The 19280-nt window shown below is 41.0% G+C and overlaps 2 protein-coding genes and 1 long non-coding RNA gene across 6 annotated transcripts in view; 2 read left to right on the top strand and 1 right to left on the bottom strand.

The window, feature by feature from the left end:
- The first annotated feature begins 2756 nt into the window (after positions 1 to 2756).
- Positions 2757 to 7262, top strand: LOC120730206 (calcitonin gene-related peptide-like). Of its 3 annotated transcripts, none has more exons than XM_040026436.1 (5): positions 2758 to 2882; positions 3828 to 3919; positions 4808 to 4942; positions 6688 to 6867; positions 7069 to 7262. In XM_040026436.1, the coding sequence occupies exons 2-4, from the start codon at positions 3834 to 3836 to the stop codon at positions 6845 to 6847; spliced, it is 381 nt and encodes a 126-aa protein (XP_039882370.1). In that variant the 5' UTR covers positions 2758 to 2882; positions 3828 to 3833; the 3' UTR covers positions 6848 to 6867; positions 7069 to 7262. The 3 variants fall into 3 exon arrangements, with proteins under 3 accessions (XP_039882367.1, XP_039882370.1, XP_039882368.1); XM_040026434.1 differs by having other exon boundaries at positions 6685 to 6867; XM_040026433.1 differs by lacking the exons at positions 6688 to 6867; positions 7069 to 7262 and adding an exon at positions 5748 to 6511 and having other exon boundaries at positions 2757 to 2882.
- LOC120730207 lies at positions 6743 to 14094 on the bottom strand. Its single transcript, XR_005695070.1, has 4 exons — positions 13266 to 14094; positions 10780 to 10848; positions 6996 to 7079; positions 6743 to 6857 (listed from the first exon to the last, which is right to left on the bottom strand). It is a non-coding gene; the product is annotated as an uncharacterized LOC120730207 (long non-coding RNA).
- Positions 12521 to 19280, top strand: part of LOC120730205 (protein inscuteable homolog) — a 35833-nt gene continuing 29073 nt past the window's right edge. Inside the window, exon 1 of one of the 2 annotated variants that reach the window (XM_040026429.1) lies at positions 12521 to 12855. In XM_040026429.1, coding sequence (XP_039882363.1) covers positions 12749 to 12855 — 107 coding nt within the window. In that variant the 5' untranslated portion in view covers positions 12521 to 12748. The remainder of the gene's footprint in view (positions 12856 to 19280) is intronic. The other variant, XM_040026430.1, reaches the window with a different exon arrangement.

The raw sequence follows: 19280 nt of genomic DNA, 5'->3' as shown, positions 1-19280 counted from the left end.
TTTAAAACTAGTTCATCATATTGAAATCTGTGATTATTCATCCTGAATTATTCTTAGACACTGCAATAGGTCATCCGACTAATTAAGTTTCTTCTGAAGGCAACACTGTAATGTGAAATGAGGTTTGAAAAAGTGAAAATGAGCCCCTCTAAAAGTTTGAACCTAGAATCCCCCCATGTCTTGTTTTTTTCCTCAAAGTTGTATATAAGCCTTGTATCTATGTGTAATTACTTCCTGTTTTATTTTGATAGTATCTTTATCTCCTCTTCCCTTATTACCTCTTGTGTCTAAGTCTCCTCCTGTCCTTTGTCTAGTTGCCCCATGTAGTTGTGCTCTCACTAATGTTTTCCAGTTATTTCTTTCTGTTTTTGGACTTAAATGCTTTCATAAGCTCAGCAATAAACACTCAGCTTCACCTTCGTCTGCTGCAGTCTGCATTTGGTTCCTCAAGCAACCATCACACATTCAAAGTACTTTACATTTATTTCCATTCCAAGCACAATTTGAACATCAGGCAATCTTGACCATGTCTACTTGAATAAAGACAGTCAGTTGTTGTCAGTAGCAGTTAAACAGATGTACTTGGCCACTGAGTGTTTAAACCATATGATGTCAGGTGAAAACTAAAAAAGGGCACCTATAAAAACCTTTATTTTTAACCATGACACAGCTGCTCCATGCTCTCTTTGTCGAGTCCATTTTTAAAGGGCAGAGAGACGTACAAACACACAAGTGCTTACAGTGGACAAATAATCATCTTAATAAACAGATTTTTTCTTAATAATTTGTTTTCTCTTTCTCTGTGTGTGTGTGTGTGTGTTTTCTATGCACACTTTCACACACTCATATGTTTATTGACATATTTAAGCTCCTCAGTTATCCAAAAGCATTAAATAACTAAAGTAAGGCTGTGATTATACTCCCTTGTAGACCCGTTTTGTCCTACACCTGTGGACACCTCAGACAATCCTTTTTCTAGTCCTCCCTGAGTCCATTTGGAGCTTTCTTTTAATGTCTGTGCACTCGAGGGGCATGTGGGAAAATTCATTTATCTTGCAACAAATTCTAGCTCCATGAATGTTATAATGCTCCATTTTACGTGGCTCCCTTTAAAAGCAGCAGTTGAAATATGTGTATAGCTCGGGGTGGGGATGGTGGTGGGGTCAGAAGCAGTCTTACTAAGGGATGGTTAAAGATTTTGTTTTTACTCACCTCAATAGCAACTCATTTAAACTTTTCCGTGACCCAGAGTACATCAGAAATAAACACTCAAAGGAAGGTAAAATAAGTGACGCTGATCTGAGAGTGCCTGCTGACTCCCAGTATTCTTCCATCACCGCATGAGTTATGCAGGTAGCAATGCAGGTGCACGGATGTGGCTTGAGACCAGGCAGCTGTCTATTCAGCTCTGATTTAACGTCTGACATGGCTGAGTCTTGTGGCTCAATAGCACTAAAAGGCTCATCCTGCCTAATGGGGTTCCTCTATGACGCAGACATGGAGAGGCAAACCCTCCCCTTCTTTTAGTCCGACAGATAATCTTACACACACACACACACACACCCCTACTGGATGCCCATTCATTTTGTCCACTATGCAGTGCTTGTGAGTGCACACAGACAGATATGCATTCATTTCAAACAGACACATAAATAAAAAAGGTTTTGGTATGCGCAGTAAAATAGGAGTGAACACAACACACAAAAACACACAGCCTGTGCACTAATGAAAAGGAAGGGAATTGAGAGGATGGTCCACGGCAAACAGTTGTGTAATTGCTTTTGAGAAACGGCTCTTGTCGGAGTCTGTCATCGATTTGGTCTTTACAGAGGACAACTCGTTTGCTCAGTGTGTGGGAGGAGGCCCGGGCAGCAACGATCATTAAGTGACTGTGGTATCACTTTTATTAACTCAATACACTTTGATGTTTCACTGTTGTGGGAAGGGAAGTTGTCATACTTAGCTCGAGTTGTACTGCAAACAGAGCACAAGCAGAAGCTTTTGTGAGAGTGGGACCATGTTTAAAGTGAATCATACTGATAACAGATTGAGTTGGATAAGATAACAATTGCACAGTTGCTTTGTAGACTGAAAGTACTTAAACAGAAACTTTGATATGCAAAGTGCCATGACTCTATAAGTTCTAGCGAAGCAGATGATATGGCCTCAAATCAAATCAATAAGAAGATGATTCGATTACATAAGCTGACTGTAGATAGTCTACACTGGGCTGGGTGTAGTGCTGAAGCTGGTGTTATCTGAGCAGCGTTATGAATGAAGAACCTAAGAGTGCATCACTGTAGTATACATCCATCCCCAGCAGATGGCCCCGCCTGCAAGTGCTTACACGGTTGGGTGGAGTTGTGGGGGAATGTGGGGGGGCTTATTGATTTGGCATTTGGGATATAGCATGAATTGTAACATTTTTTTGAAAGTTCTTAAAATATTTATTGCTGGTGATGCTTCTCCACGGACACCAGTTTTCTTTGCCTCCTATTTAATTAATGACATCAATGCAAATTGGGGATAGCAAATGGTCCAAATGACTGGTGGATTTTGTGAATGGAGCACTTAGTGACTGAGGAATGACGTAAACGCAAAGCCATATCTCTTATTAGTGAGCCAGGACTGAGAGGAGGAATCCCATTGGCTCGCTTTAGCATCAGAGCAATGCGATTGGCTGGCATCAGATAATTAAACACCTACACAGTCAATGCACAAATCCAAGTGGTGGGGTATATAGGCTGGTGCGTTGGCACTGCACGCAACAGAATCAAGAGTTGTTCACTAAGTTGAGAGAAAGTCAACTTTATTGTGGTTTGCATAGAGCTTCATAGAGATATATATTTATTTTTTATTTTGCTGGGTGATTATCGCTGAAGGTAAGTGACAACTTTTGATGTTGTGTTAGAAGTTTTACAACTAGACTGAAATTGTTACTTATAGGGTGGTGGCATGTGTGTGTGTGTGTGGGTCAGATGCAATGTGCAGCCAGAGTCATTATGTAAGACAGTGATGTGACAGTGGTGGTTATGGGAATGGAGTGTGGCCACCGGGTTACCCCTGCTCATTTTGTGAAGGTCCAGTGTGCTGCTTCAACAGAAGGAAAGCGTGAATGAGAAGGCAGGCACTCGAAAATGAGAAGAAGCTTAAGTAAAGAAGAGCAAGTGACAGAGGAAAATGGGCAGGAGAAATCAGGGTTGAGTGAGTGTGTGTGTGTTGTTTTAAGGTAGTGTGTGTGTGTGAGTGAGTGAGAGAGAGCTGGCAGCTCATTACACTAATGCACTGGTCCCCAAGGGAGCTGGCAAGCATGGAGTCCCCCCCCTTCACTTCTCCTCTTCCAGCATTAGCAAGTGATACATACATCGCACAATGTAGGACCCCTTCCTACCATTACACACACTCACACACTCACACACACACATACACACATGCATGCATACACTCCACACAGGCATGGCACACACCAGGAGCAGCAGCATACGACATGAGAGAACTACCTGTTCTTTGCTCTCAGCTGGATATTTTGGAGGAACGGTCCGTTTTGGAGGCACGTGTGAGCCAGGGGAGCATTGTTCAGCAGGGCACAAGAGCTGAGAGCAGTAAGCTCAGATGTAAGGCGAACTAAAGCTCGCCTCACAGGGAATGACACTTTTTGCACCTTCTTCCTGACAACACAAGAAGACTAGACAAGGGCAGTTTCTAGTTGCATGCTGGTTTGTAGCTATACTTTTAGGAGATTTGAGCTCTTGTATCAGTGGTGTGTGAGTGTGAATGGAAGCACAAGAAGCTGATGTGGAGTTTTGTTTTTTTTTCTTGCCGTGTAGGGGACCATGGTTATGTTGAAGATCTCTGCTTTCCTCGTTGCCTACGCCCTGGTCATTTGCCAGATGTACTGCTCACAAGCCGCGCCTGCCAGGTGAGACACACGGAAATTGCCTTTTACACTTCTCACTGTTAAGTTGCTTTTTCTCTGCAACTCAACAGACGTACCGCAAACAACCAGTAGAAAAGATGGGCAGGGTTTATGCAAAAACAGTATGTGGGAACTTGGACTCTGCAGGTTTAATTTTTTTTTTTTTTACTTAAACATAAAATGTTTTTTATTAAACAGGAGAAATAGAGGAAGATGTGAAAGTTGTATGAGAGTAACAACATAGGTTAAATAAATGTGTGTATGCAGACAAGAACATTGTAGTTGTTCTGTTTAGTCTTAATCTATGGTAGCTTTAAATGAAATACATATATTATTTAAATATATGTATTGCTTGTAATACTTCCAATATAAGTGGATAAAGTTGTACTTAAATTAAAAGCACAGGAAACACAACAAATGTAATTCAGTTTTTATCTCTATATGTGCATATATCTTTCTATATATCTATATCACTCTATATATATAGAGCGATAGATATATATATTAATTTGAGTCCCCACTCAAGTTCCCCCTCCTGCCCCCCCTTTCCCATGAAGCTATTGATTTTGTAATAACTCTAAAGCTGGTTATACATCAGCTTCTTTCTCACAAGGGGCACTTTCTGCAGATTGTTTCCCCCAGCTTTGGCCAGGGGCCCTCCGACTCAGACGTCATTCCTCTCGGAGGTGGTGACGTCTCTGTTACCCCCCCAGCCCCCACCAGTCCCTTACCCCACCCCAACATCCCCACTCAACCCACCACCCCTCCTTTTTCACTGCAGGTGTAACCCTAGCGGAGCATTTCCATTAATGCTGATCTCATTGCCGTTTCCCTCCCCTCAACCACTCTGACCCCTAAACCTCCCCCCCCACACTCCACTTCTAACCACAGACCGGGTTTAGAGTCCATGTCAGACCGAGTCACGCTCACGGACTACGAAGCGCGAAGGTTACTCAACGCCATTGTGAAGGAGTTTGTGCAGATGACGGCGGAGGAGCTGGAGCAGCAGGCAACTGAGGGAAACAGGTACAGATGAATCTTATTTAGTTTAACCTTTGAAAATTAGTTTAACATTTCCACCCTGCACAGAAACCACCAGCCAAGGATTTGACTAATGAGAAACTGGAAAGTGAAACTGGTTTTGGACTAAATAAAAAGGTAAAATTAAAAAAAGCTATTTTTTAGGGATGTTATTGGGAAACAAATCCTGTTTTTACTTTAATGTGCTGGAAATACATTTCTTTAGTTCCCCACTTGGGTTCAGTCAGGCCAGGAGGTATGTACTTCTCGGCAGATCAAAGAATAACATCTTAGTTTTAACATGTGACTCCAAAAAAAGCCCAAAAAACGAAACCCGATTCTCTGTCATGAGCCTGCCCCTGCATGGATGCATTTGATTTTGACTTGCGTGGATAGACTACTATTTTGAACCAGCCTGCCGGGCATGTGAACATTGTATGCTTAACAAAACAAATAAGTGTGCATGATGTCAATTAAGTGGAGCTGCATGACAGTGGGAAGCAACTGGTTTCTGTTTGTTCTATGGGTAAAAGGCTGACTGGGGTGGGGGTGGAGGTTCTGATGCATGAGGGGATGGATGACAAGTTTTTGAATGTTGGGAAGGGCAGGGGGAGTGGCATGATGCTGTAAGGACCTGGGATGTTTTTACTTTGTTTATACCTGCAATGGCATGAGAAAGAAATGCATGTGAGTGAAATGATGCGTGAATGGAAAGAGAAAAAAAAAAAGCTTAAGAGATACAGAGCGCATGTTTTTCCCGTATCTATGAGCCTGTTCTATGCATGTGTTTTGTGTGTCCCCTCCTCGACAGCATGGACAGGCCCTTAACCAAGCGCTGCTCCAACCTCAGCACCTGTGTGTTGGGTAAACTGTCTCAGGAGCTGCACAAGTTGCAGACTTTCCCTCGCACGAACGTGGGAGCAGGAACGCCCGGCAAGAAGCGCAGTGCGCCTGAGAGCGACAGCTATGCAAGCTACGGCGAGACGTTTGAAAGCATCTAAACCCCTTCCTCCTCATCCACCCTTAAACCCGCTTTTACTTTTCCCGCATCTCCTCTTCCATTGTCATCCTTTCCCCCGTCCTTCTCTTCTGTCATCTTCCTCTCCTCATCCCAGTTTCTTTCTGGAATGGGACGTGCATGCTGATATTACCTGCTTGATTGACATGAAGATTATGACTTTGAACTGCAGTTTTTCAGTTCTTTTTCTCCCCCCCATATTTCTTTTGGCAGAGAATGATTTGTCCCTGTAATCTCAGACGATTTTCACAAGTGTAATTCAGGAGCCAATTCATACATCCATCTCTGTGTACTGTATGTGGAGTAATTTGATGGCATTTCAAAGCCCCTGAAACTCAAGAGTTGAGAGCGATCACTTAATCTAAACGTTAATAAATGATCCACTCATGCGACACCATGTTTGTTGTTCAATAAACGTATTTTTCTACCAGGAAGGCTTAGGTCATTTTCATTCTTAGGGATGTAGCCACCCATGCAGACAGTCAATGGCCATTTTAAATGATGGGCCTAAATAAGAGTTTTAGAGCCTTTAAAATTTTGTCTGAAGCTTTCACCGAGTCCAAAGGTAAGACAAACACTCAGATGCATTCTGTTTTTAAGCTGTAAATCCAAACTTGATGTACTTTCAGTTCTTTGATGTTAGCGTTAATGTGTATAGCTGTGTCTTACATTATTGTATGGATGGCAGTGGCCCAATCTTTTCGTTAAGCCCCTTTCTGTTCTCCTGAAGCAGCGTTACAGCACAGAAGCGAGGCTGCAACACGGCAACCTGCGTGACTCACCGTCTGGCGGACTTCCTCAGCCGGTCGGGGGGAATGGGTAACAGCAACTTCGTCCCCACCAATGTCGGTGCCAAGGCTTTCGGCAGGCGGAGGAGAAGCATCCAGATGTGAGCGTTCCCATCTGGGAAATGGTAAATAACACCTTTTCAATCATGACTTTCTTTATAGATTTCCTTTGGTTTCAAGAATTTCAGACTTACAACAACATTTTTTTTTTTGATTTTACAAATTGATAAAATTTTTCGACTGTCCAACTTACACGCGGACGCAAACAGCCAGCTTAAATTTACATCCTTTTTCTTTTTTCTGTCTCGTTCATTTCTGTCTTTCAGGGGTTGAGAACCTGACGAGAAAACATCAGAAATAACCTGAGAAGATAAATCAAGAAAAACAAAATTGACCAGAAAATTAACACTGAACTGGCCCTTTATCCACTCTTTCACATTCCTCCAGGAACAGGGAAAAAAAAAGACCCCACGGGACATCTCCTAATTTTCATCCTGTTAGTGAAGCCTTTTGCTTTTGGCAAATAAGAAAAAAAAGAAAAAGAAAAAAAAGGCACTTTACTTTATGTACATGAACAAATGAACTCCTGAAGAAAGAAAAAAAGTCCTAATCATTCCTCTTTTTTATATTTCCGTATCATTGGAAAATAAAATGAAAGCAGCAGTGGTATCACTTTATTCTTTTCCGCTTATCACCTCGTCAGAGCACATTTCTTCCAACCCAACCCCAGACCCACTCCCCACTCCCTCACCTCCCGATTTAAGATACATACTTCTACATTGCTTATAATTCCCTTCCCTCCCGAGGGTATCCTTTTTTCCTGTGTGCCAGAGGGACGCCATTAAAGATCAGCATACCCAAGGCCCCCCCCCCACAACGGCTGTTGTCTTGTGCCTTGATGTAGAACAATTTACATGAACATGATTGTACAGTTTCTGTTTAGAGACAATAAAGAAGACCCGAGCGAGGATGCAGAAAATGAAGACCAATTAATATTGTAAACAATATTGTGAAAACAAGTTTCAGCAAGATTAAAATGTATTTTAGATACACTCGGGTATGGGGTACTTGTGTTGTTCTTCAAAGGTTTTTAAGCAAGTGTAGAAGGACGCTGAGTGACTGTGAAGTTGATTATATAAGGAGAAGTTTATATTTGTATTATTAATACTGATAAATACTGTCCACAAATTACGAATGATGGAATCTCACAGGCAGAGAGCTCTTTGTAAGTTGCTGATTAGAAATCTAACACTATTTCCCACTGACGAATGCACAATCACGTCGTGAAAACATGTAGCACACGTTTATAATTTGGCGAAGTATTGGGGGAAAAAATGGAATGCACAGTCATACACACTCCTGTTGCACAGATGAATGTGTGAACACATCAGTTTCATTGGAAATATTTCTGATGACACCGCAGTGGCATGGATATGTTACAATACATGTTGATACAAGAAAAAAAAAACAGTGCATGGGGAATTGCTTAATAAAATGCAGCCAAACCTGCAGTCAGAGTTGTTCTTTAGCTCCAGTGAAGGTAAATGTTCACCACTTATTTCAGCACACAGAAGCCAAGTCTTTTTTTTTTTTTTTACAAGAAAGGCTTGGTCATAAATAGCATGTAAGAGATTCACTTGCACCTTTGCACACAAGGTTTGTTTTTAATTGTGAAACATTAATGGCTGTGTGATTGAACATTTTGGGGCTCACTTGTTTTTGCAGCAGAACTCCAATAGATGGCAACATAATTACCAAAGTTTCAGTGAGTCTCACAGATCTGCCTCAAATGATGGAAACACTGAAATAGTCATAGTCATAACCTATTTTCGCTTTCATTTTCCCAAACAATTAAACAAATGAGGAAGAATATCTGAGCCTAAAAAAGAGAGAAAAGCAAAATGAAAAGGCACAAGTAATAAAATGATTGTATGGGTTTTGTGTTTGAACTCCTGCTTGTTTTGTTACGAAGATAAAAAACCTGCTGAACTCTCATGTAGGTCTATGATGAAGAGAAACATATAATCCAAGAGTAAATCGAAGATTATTTCATTCTTGAGTGGTCATTTGTAAGACTGAGAAGAGTACAAACTCAAGAAATACATAAATAAAAGGCTCAAAGAAAAGTGCACATCATTAGTAAGCAACAAAAAAGAGACTCTAGCTGTATTTGGAAAATTATGTAACAGGAAATCAAATATTTAATCACATTAATTGCACAAACTGGAAAAGATAAATATCATACAAATACATTATTATCATTTTATGTTGTATTTTCTGTATTTTCCCAGGAATAGCACGCTTTGAGTGCACTGCCAGTAGTTTCAAACCATTTGATGTGAAGGCTTTCCAAGCAAAATCACAGACAGAACTAAAAACAAAATACTTGAAGGAGGGATAAATAAAGGCCCCTCAGTTTTGGATAGCAAATACGGGATTGCAAGTCGGGAAACTGAGGGGATAATGAGCCCGTTCAATAAGGGTGAAAGTGAAAAACAGGATATGGTTGATCCTATTTGGCTGCACGGATGAATGCCAAGTGTGCACCAGAGCAAATGCAAGATATTTGAGTGCATCGTGCACGCAAGAGTTGTCAGTACCATGGAAGCAAATGTACTTTTGTCAAACATCGTATTTAGTTTCTATGAATTACATTGAATCCGCGTGGAAAAATGGCAACCGATCAACATCAGACACGCTAGATCAGCGCTGCAGACATTTAGAGAAATAAATGTTTGGTCTTGATTCTAGCCGCTCAACTGGATGACTTATTATTTCCCCGATGACAGGATATGTCTGACTAATATGTGAACTTATGCTATGGGAGTATAAACAGAAAAGGAGATTTGTGCTTCATTCCTTCTCGAGCCTTCAAACCCTTGTCTGTCAGTTGTTTTTACAGTCTTTCCACTTATTCTCTCTTGCTCTCAGTATCTGTCTGCTTATATGCCTGAGGAAATCACTGCTAAAGTTGAATCCATGCTGGAATCCACATGGACACTTTTCCTGCATGACAGATAAGGAAAAGAATAAACTCTATATTCTGATAATTGAGGGATGGTGATAGGTTGAGGGTTGATTTGGGGGTTTGGTTTGGTTTGGTTTTGGGGCTTTTTTCTCAGCAATAATCTCACAATCTCACTATGCCAATGAGAATAACAGTCATAATGGTATGCAGCTGCTTTTTAATGGGGCCCTTGCAATTGGAAATTAGACAGTTCATATAAGAAAACCAATCATTTGGCCCTCTACTCCAAAGAGAAGATGCACTGCTCGTCCAGTTCCCAGAAATCTACACCACAATCCAATTTCAAAACCTGGGGTTTTGGACGATGCTTCCCTAGAATGATTTATTGGAATAGTTTGAAATTTGTGGAAAATTAGTCGTATTTCAACGTATCTTTTAATCCTTGTTATTTCTTAACAATGTTTAATAAAACTTTGTCAGCACATATAAGCCACCAGAAAAATGTAGCTGCCTGGCAGAACTATATTTCCTCCGCCAAGGAGGTGAGGTTTTTGGTAGGATTCTCTCTGTAAACATGATATCTTAAAAAGTTTTGAATGAAAACTAAGTACGGGTGCAGAGTGAGAGTGCAGAGTGGGGTCATGTTAACAATTCATCATAATTTGCCTTACATCGAACCAAGGTCTTCGAGGTCAGCTTGATGATTTATCGGTCAAAAAATTGACAAAAAGTCTTAGAAATGAGAAACTATGATTCCCGTGTACTGCCAACATATAGAAAGTACTGTATAGGAATTTAAAAAAAAATCATATTACATTTGACCTTTGACCTCTCCCACATACAAGTGGAGATATCATCTGAATTTCAGGAGCGGGACCTCTCCTCCTTCATGCCCCCTCCGGCCTCAGGCCCCCCTTCACCAATACCTGCTGTTCTCATTTTCATGCCCCACCCTTCCCCCCCCATTTTCCCTCTCTTCTCCTCTCTTCCTTTCATTCATTCACTTCTCGTTAGTACATGGGGATCTGCCTGGCCCGGGAGCCGTCGCCAGTCCCCTTTGAGGCCTTACCCAAACCGCAGCACCAGTTCACATTTCCTCATCCGTCATCGCCCATCGTTACCAAGGATGTGGTCCCAGCTAGTGAAATAATAACAAAACAAAAAGATTGTACTCAAAATTATGTGAAGTATTTTAAAATGGGTTTCAACAAGGCAAATAACAAAAGACACACATTTTCTGACTGCATCACAAACTTCGCAATATTTAAGAAGAACAAAAAAAACCCCCAAATATAAAGAAAACACAACACTGTTCAGTGAAAAGTATTGCCAAGAGAGTGAGCTGCCTTGATAGAGGTTTGCGCTCTTTGCGCGCTCATTTTCTTGATATTGTTTTAATTTATATCCACAGTGTTCACCAAATAAGACATACAATGAGACATTTTCAACAGTTTACCTGTAGTATTTGGTGAAGCATGTAAACTGCTTGTTCCAGAAATATTATATTGACTTATCTACTCAAAAATCCAATAAACAAACAAAGCTGTCTTTGGCCAGTCATTTAAACTCAACAAACTCAATAAAAGGTGTCCAGGACTAGAAATTCACATATATTCACTCTCAAACCAAATGGACGTGTGTTTGAGATCCTGTTTATGACATTTACAGTAATCCTTCTTCATCATCAAAAAATACAGCAACCTATGCATCAGTATACTTGATGCCAAGCTAAATATTTCCTAACTTACTGTTTAATTTTTGTCACATTGAATTCTTTTTTTAGTATGATCATTGTTGTCTTTTTATATATATTAATGTGATTTCCTGCACTTATGTAGCAATAGCATCATAACATCAAAAGTATTCACCACATATTGCAGAAGAAAATTAAGGAAGTTTAAAATAATGGCTCTGATGTGATTTTGACTATATTTACAAACTATTAAACTGTGTCTGGCTGAGGATTACCTTCACACATGGCAATGTGACTCTCGGTCTGCTTTTGACTCTCCTGTTGGTTTTGCCAGGAAATGAGGTAAGATTTCGGAGGAAATAAGGCGTTTATGTTCAGATTTCAACTAAAGCTAATATTTATCAACACCCTAAAGTATAACAGGCCTGTGTTGTGTGCATGGGAGTGCGTGTGTAGTGGGACCCGCTTCATAAAGTCACATAATAATTATTCACTCAAGAGTACGTAGCAACACTAGCGGCAGCAACCCAGACCAGCTGAGTCTCGGTTGTAATGGGAACCAGCCGACCGCCGTTTATATTTTCATTTTCCTTCCTCATTTTTAAAGCCCCGAGTTTTTCCATAAGGTAGTCATTTCCAAGGCTGACGTGAAACCAGACACCCATGAGTACTCATGGTAAAGGTCCAGAAACAACATAAGGGTGGGCCCAACATCCTTTCACCTTCCCCAATCCCCCCATTCCGTCTTGTGCGACTGTTCCTGAGGAGGTAAACACCCTTTCACTCTGTCAGAAATGAGATTTCTTTCTGCTGCAATGGCAGTTCCTTCAACTGGCGTGCTTTCTTTCTCCCCCTTGTACTTCTCCTCCCCTCCCTCCCTGTGCTGCCACATCTGGAACCCAGCTCCTCATTTATTTATGTGGTCTGTTGTGTTTCTCTCTTCTTTTTTTTCCAAGAGCCTTATTTTAAAGTCCTTTACCTTGTCTTGTTGGCAGTTTCGCTATATCTGATGAGGTCTGCAATTACATCCCACCATAACTGGTCACTCTGCAATTACATGCTCCACCACAGAATCCCCCTCCTGCATCCCCACCTCCTGTCTCTGAAAAGCACCACTGCTCATATGGCAGACCAAAATAGACTAGTTTCATGTCTGTTTGGATGGCAGCCCAGCTGAAACTATGCTCAGCTGCTTGACTGACAGTGGGATGTGGGTTTGTTCTCCTCAAGAAAAACCTTTAAGGCCAGTCACGTTTACACTCTGAGCAGTCTTACTGCAGCAGGCTTCAGAGGCGGTTGGTCCAGCTGGGCACCGAGAAGGAAGACAGAGACTAAGTCAGCGTGAATGAAAGTGAAGACACACACGGAGAGTGTGCTGAGAAGTACTACGAGCTGTAACTATGAACCCGACTGGACACGCTTAAAGCTTTCAGTTGCTGACAAAGAGAATGGGTAAGTTTTGCAAAGAGTTCAGTCTGATCTCAAATTCTGGGAATAGTGAAAGGCTTCTGTCAAGGAACTTTGAGCCTTTAAACTTTGGAAAACTTTGGCTTGCATGACTTAGCTGTGAAGCATTCAAATACAAAACTTAAAAGAGAATGCAGGGCATCCGTGGCAGATCATCTGTTTTTTTCCAAGCGCTCGCAGACTTTTCCAGTTGGCGATGCTGTTGCTGTGTTGAGCAAGGTGCAGCTGGAAACTGATTAGGGATGTGAATTATTTAAATCTCATAAACACAGGAGACGTGAAAAGCAACCAAGCTCAAAGTGTCAGACACAAAATTAAGTTTAGATCTCTAGAAATTCTACAAAATTGTAAATACTTTTGAATAGGGACATTAATGATCAATACATAATACTCACAAGTCGTCAGCATATGTGCTTCCTGCTGTAGGTTTTTCACCACCTTGGAACTTAAAATTAATGTTCTTGGAATTTTAGTAAGTCCAGTGCTTGCTCCCGTTTTGCTGTTTTGGTCTCTACCAACCTGATAGCTTTAGCTGCTAAATTCTGCACTTTTCTTCAGTTTTAACATCAGATTATTGAATAGTGCTACTTAAAGTCATAAAAAGAATCTACAGGATAGAACTTTTTTGCTGAATCAGCCTTCATACAGGCGCTACCGAATGAATCATCAACATAACCTAAGAAAAACAACGCCTTGCTTTCAAATAACAGTTAAAACCATCATCATAGCTGCGTTTGTGTTTGAGTCACTTTGGAGTTAAACTCCACCGTGTTCAACTCCAACTTTCTGCTATAACTGTTTGGAATAGGCTGACCTGGTTCGTGTGGGAATGATGGAAGCTCAGACTCTGCAAAACAACAAAGATTACAGTGAGGCCGGTGGTAATGATGAGGACACATGCCTTTACTACAGGCTTCTGTCTGTTTGTGATGTGGTTTTGGGCAATGTGTGTATGCATGACAAAGGTAATTAGTGACTACATGAGAGCTGTGTCATGTTTTTTCATATGAACCCAGAGATTTTATAGGCGAACAGTGTGGTCTATCACCACGCTGGTCTATTCACCATATCCACTTTAGGAGATGTTACCTGTGTTCTCAGTGGAAATGTACGAGGAGAAAAAAAGACCACTGACCAGCAACATTCAATCTGAATCAGAAGCATTTCATGGACTGTGTAATTATGTGAAAAACAACAGCACACAGGACCTAACGGTGAATCTTGCAGATTCAAAACATTATAATAATGCAGTGTTGTAGTGGTGCACTCTTAATTTATGCTCCAAACTTTTTCCAGCAAACGATAAACACCCAGTGTTATAAACCATGATCTGCAAGTTGACTATTCACCTGAAAATAGGCCAGCAGTATTTGTGGATGATGATCGAACCTAAGCTGTTTGTCATTGGAGAGTAAACATTAATATGAAGTTAAAGCTGAGGTGCAGATTTTTCAATAAGTTCTTATCCACAGACTATAGACTGAGACAGCTACATGATTATTCATTTTAAAGAATGATTTCAACTTCGTTAATGTAGGCTATAACCCAATGTGTTCGTTAGGGCTGTTAAGGATCAATGTGAAGCATTAAGAAAAAGTACTGAAAAACTATAAACTCATATTTAACAGAATGAAAGAAGTTCTAAATGGCCTGCATTTGTATAGCGCTTTTCTAGTCCCTAAGGACCCCAAAGCGCTTCACACTACATTCAGTCATTCACCCATTCACACACTGGCGATGGCAAGCTACATTGTAGCCACAGCTGCCCTGGGGCACGCTGACAGAGGCGAGGCTGCCGGACACTGGCGCCACCGGGCCCTCTGACCACCACCAGTAGGCAAACGTGGGGTTAGTATCTTGCCCAAGGATATTTGGTATGCAGCCAGGAGGCAGCCTGGGATCGAACCACCGACCTTCTAAGCTCTAAGCACGTGTCTTTTTTAGCTAATGTTTATGACTAGCTTGGCTCCCACCTCATTTTCATTGCTAAGCTTAAGTGCGCTGATGCTAATAAGTACTCTACTGCAGTGCACAAGTACCTAAATGAAAAAAGTCAAAAAGTTGGTTGTCAATCTGTAATTGTAACAGAAAGGAAGAGATTGCTAATCAGTTTTCAGAAAAATGGCAATGCCAGGTCTCACTAGCTAGCTAGTAGCATCATTTCCCCCCATGTTAAATTAAATAAGTGCATGGTGTACATTGTGTACTAAAAAGTATCTAAATACAAGTAGACAAAATGTGCAACAATTCTTTCCTGTGGTTTGGGCCACATAAATTCTCTTACTGGAGATGAATTTAATTATATTAATTTAAGTTGACAGCCATTTTTACATGTAAAATGTATCTATCCGGAGAGGCAGCAGTCTAAACAGAGCTCAGACCTTCCTCTTCCTCATTTTATATTTAAGCAGAACATTATCAAACGTTTATTCTCAGATCACAGGTTATGACTGCTGTTTCCCTTAAATATCTGTTTAGCACTTCTTCTAATAATACAGTACATGGTTGCTTAGAGATAAATCTGCCATGCATTCTCCTCTTGCCTGTCTGATGAACAGCTTAGGAGGGCGTGCTGTGGTCAGCATGAACCGCGCATGCAGGTGTGGCCCTCACTGTGCTGCCACGCTGTTTAATTAGGTTTTCGGGTGTGGAACATCAGGGTTTCCGCTGTAAAAAATCTTGTCTCTCTATGGTCTCACCCCCACACATTGTCCTGTCACATTAAAAGAGTGCCACTCTAGATGAACAGTTACTGTCACTGAGGGTGTGGCTGCTACTAAATCTGGAAGCATGAAGCTGCACTTGACTCCACGGAAGTCTGGCTTTTGAGAGCTCATTGCCAAAACATTATGCAGTCAGAACCGTGTCTGTGATGCTGAAGTGGTTTTATACTGAACATGAGAACTTCTTTCATCTATCAAAAACTGTCAAACCCTTTCAGTATATTTGCTCCTATAATTAAAGGCTCCTTAAAGTTGCTGACAACAAAGTCATTCTCTTTCAAGACTATATTACATGCCTGAAAGTGGACTTGGTCCAGTCATTCTCTACGATCAGCTTCTTTCCTCTGGATAAACTAGTTTCTTTCTTTGTAATTTATTTCCATTTTCCAGACCCTCGTTCATGCTTCTGTGTGGCCTTGCTGGAGTCAAGAACCGGTCATTTTTGTTCTCCTCCCACTAGTCTGGTGCTTCCCCAGAAGCTATTTCTCATACAGCCAGGACTGCTTTCTCACTCATGGCTCAGGAGCCCAGGGTTTTCTTCAGAGAAAACAGAAGTAGTACAATTCATTGGTTGCAACAGTCTTGTATTTTTTGGCTCATATTTTTAATTCATTCCTACTGTTCTTCAGTAAATAGGAAAACATAATGAACCGTCTGTTAGATAGCATCTGGATGGTTAATGCTTGTTGTTATAAAACACATTTTAACGTATACTTTGCAGAAACTATGGCTCACACTATTAAGGAATAGAGTTATCGGGAATTACTACAATTTTTTGCTGATATTTATGAAAATAAATGGAACAAAGGAGGAAAGCAGGAAGAATTATGACAATACTGCATTTTGCAGAAGACTATAACTTTGTGGGGAAAAAAGGTTGATGTCTCTGGAGCAGCTGGGTGACAGCTGCTCAGGCAGTAGGAGCAGGAGGAAGAATATAAGCTCCAGGAATGGGGTGGAAAGTGGAGATATGAAGATATTTCTCATAGTAGATTGTCTCAAGCTAAGCTAAATTACTGAAATGTAATGTATAAATCGAACATGACAGAGTGACTACTTTGTTCAGAGTCAGCGTTCGACCATGGAGAAAGAAAGCTATCTGTAAATTGTGATAATTGCAGTACTACATTTCTGGCAACACCGATAATGTGGTATATGCCGCCTTTCTGTTACCTCGGAAGTTGGATGTTGGAACTCAGGAGGGACAACAATAGTGAGTTCTGGTAGTAAAGTTGGAAAAGCACGAAAAACAGAATTTGCTTTGCTTCTTAGCTAGGTAGAGCCATCCATACATCACTAGCAAAACAGACTATTCTGACGAAATGCACTAATAGCATGTTAGACACAAAAGGAGCTCCTTGCTGGGATGCACTATCTCGGCTTCGTCAATGAAAACTGTTAAAAAAAAGTAGAAAGGAAGAAATTCTCTGCAAAACTTCATTATTTAATTTAAACACAGAAATCACTTTTTGAGATTATACATATTTTGCACATTTTATGCAACTTCTGCAATAAGTATGAACATTTGTAACAATTTTGAACCCACACCATTGTCACTGACTTTGTGCTGTTGAAAATCCACATGTGGCACATGTACCTCTTTGACGCTACTTTATTGTGGGTAATGCTAACTGTTGACACATCACTGCAACAATGTTCATGACTCAGTGGAGACCCTCTCTTCAAAGTATGGACTCAATTAGAAGAGTGCAGGTATAAATTTTTGTGTAGGTGGGCCCAATATGGCAGACACATGGGGGCCCAAGACTGAGAGATAAATCAATATGAGACTGGTTGAATTAGAGCATCAGTATGAAGCTTCCCTTGAGTTAACCTCTTTTTCTTTGCTCCGTCCGTTTTTCTCCCCTCATCTCCATCTACTAATTGGAGTAAGGTCATGGCTTGCTGAGCTTTAGGCTGCTTTTTCTGTCTTTAGTTCAATTGACATGTGCTATATCTGCTCTCTGGCCCACTGTTTTGGTCCACTGGGGAGATCATGAAAGGAAGTGGAGGCTTCAGTACGTCCGTGTTTGTTGTAGGATTCAGAAAAGTTACAGCTCACTCCTCTTTGTGAACAAGCCTTGGTGGTGTTTGGGAAAACCTTGGGGAGTCTTGACAGCTTGCTACTCCTTCGGTCTAGCAGTGTCATTTTCTGTTTAGATAACCTCTGCACCCACTCTGCTTTTGTCAGCTTGTGGCTTGCATTGATTTATACAACGGAGACAGACACTCAACAGCTTTCAGATTCGAATTTTGAAAGAAAGGCCATTATTATGTCCAAAAAAGAAAAAAAGAAAGAAAAAAGAGGGTGAGGTTAAATGTCCACAACAATTCTACCAGCGGTGGTGTTACACCTTTCTAAATGATGCATATCTCATTTTAAAATCACACTTTTTTAAAGTATGAGAATATTCTTTATATCTTAAATGAGAGTTAGCAGCTCTAACTGTTTTTCAGCTCTAATTACGCAGAAAACTGCATAAAACTGCTGCGTGTTTACTTTTCATGCCCAAAGTACAAAAAACAGCACTGAAATGTCTTTTAGAGGTGCCACATGTGTGCACGGTGGGTACACATGGAGCTTTTCCTGCATACCTTGAGATTTTTGCAGCCGATATTTACTTATCAACATGACCACTTGTGTCGTTCACCCTGCACTTTTAATGCAGCAGCGGAATAACAGTTAGAGGAAAAACAGTCTTGAAAAGTTCCACCCTACCCTCAAGTGGTTCTTGTGTTCCTTTGCTTAGGTCTGGGCAGCAGACCTATCCTCCACCCAGGATTCCTAGTCTTCTCTTCCTTTCTCCCTAAACCCACACATGGACCCAGCCCACCTAATTTACTCCCACCTCCTAATGTCAAACAGCTGTAGCCTTGAGTAGCATGGAATTACTGCTATTGCAGCCCTACTCCCATTCATGTGTCTATTCTTTTTCTCAGCCATTTTGCATGTGGTCCCTAATATCACATCACTCACATGCCCAAATAAGGTGTGTAACTCAGCCTTCCTTTCACTGGTTTATTTATGGTCTGGGCACTGGATATATAGGGCATGAATTTACATTGCAGGTGGCTATGGGTGGAGATAGCTGAGCTGACAGGTGATGATAAATTCTTCATACAGTGTGCTTCACTCATACCTTCTTGCAGCCGCGTGGTCTCCCTGACATGTAATGCAAAGTCATAACTGGTCCAATGCCATTTCCACGGCACTCCATCTAACTGAAGGAGCTGTGTGACATAACTGCCATGAGGTCACTTTGTTTGTGATTGATAGCAGGAGACTAGGAAATGATGCTGAGGCTTGAAAGCTCTTGCTGTGGTTGGGAATCTGCTTCAAAGGAATGTTTTGGCCACATGTCAGAAGTCAAACGTGGCAGCTGATTTTCAGGGATTTTGTTGGTCTTAAAATCTGTAGCTCGATGCACCTGTATATTTTTTTTCTTTAAACTGCTACATCCCCATGGTAACTTGTTCACTTATTGTTTTATAGAGTTTTCTCCTTCGGCTTGTGGCTTTACTGAGATCTCGTGCTGAGTTTGAGTGGCTCCACAAAGGCAGCTGAGAGTTCAGTGAACCCTCACGGTTCCACATGCACACTCTTTGAGTTGCTGTGTTGATGTTCTGCACATAGTTAATCAGAAATGGATGGTTAAGGATTATTTGGCAGAAAACCACCAGGTTATG

This window comes from Simochromis diagramma, unplaced genomic scaffold, assembly GCF_900408965.1.
Source record: "Simochromis diagramma unplaced genomic scaffold, fSimDia1.1 OVJJ01000293.1, whole genome shotgun sequence".
In the NCBI taxonomy this organism is placed as follows: domain Eukaryota; kingdom Metazoa; phylum Chordata; class Actinopteri; order Cichliformes; family Cichlidae; genus Simochromis; species Simochromis diagramma.
The sequence above is the reverse complement of the archived record's forward strand: the minus strand, read 5'-3'. Positions and strand labels throughout refer to the sequence as shown.

Bases quoted from the DNA above. Each gene is read 5' to 3' on its own strand.
- LOC120730206 (XM_040026433.1), top strand. From the start codon at position 3,834: ATGGTTATGTTGAAGATCTCTGCTTTCCTCGTTGCCTACGCCCTGGTC. The intron at 3,920-4,807 runs GTGAGACACACG...TTCTAACCACAG, and splicing joins TCACAAGCCGCGCCTGCCAG to ACCGGGTTTAGAGTCCATGT. The intron at 4,943-5,747 runs GTACAGATGAAT...CCTCCTCGACAG, and splicing joins CAGGCAACTGAGGGAAACAG to CATGGACAGGCCCTTAACCA.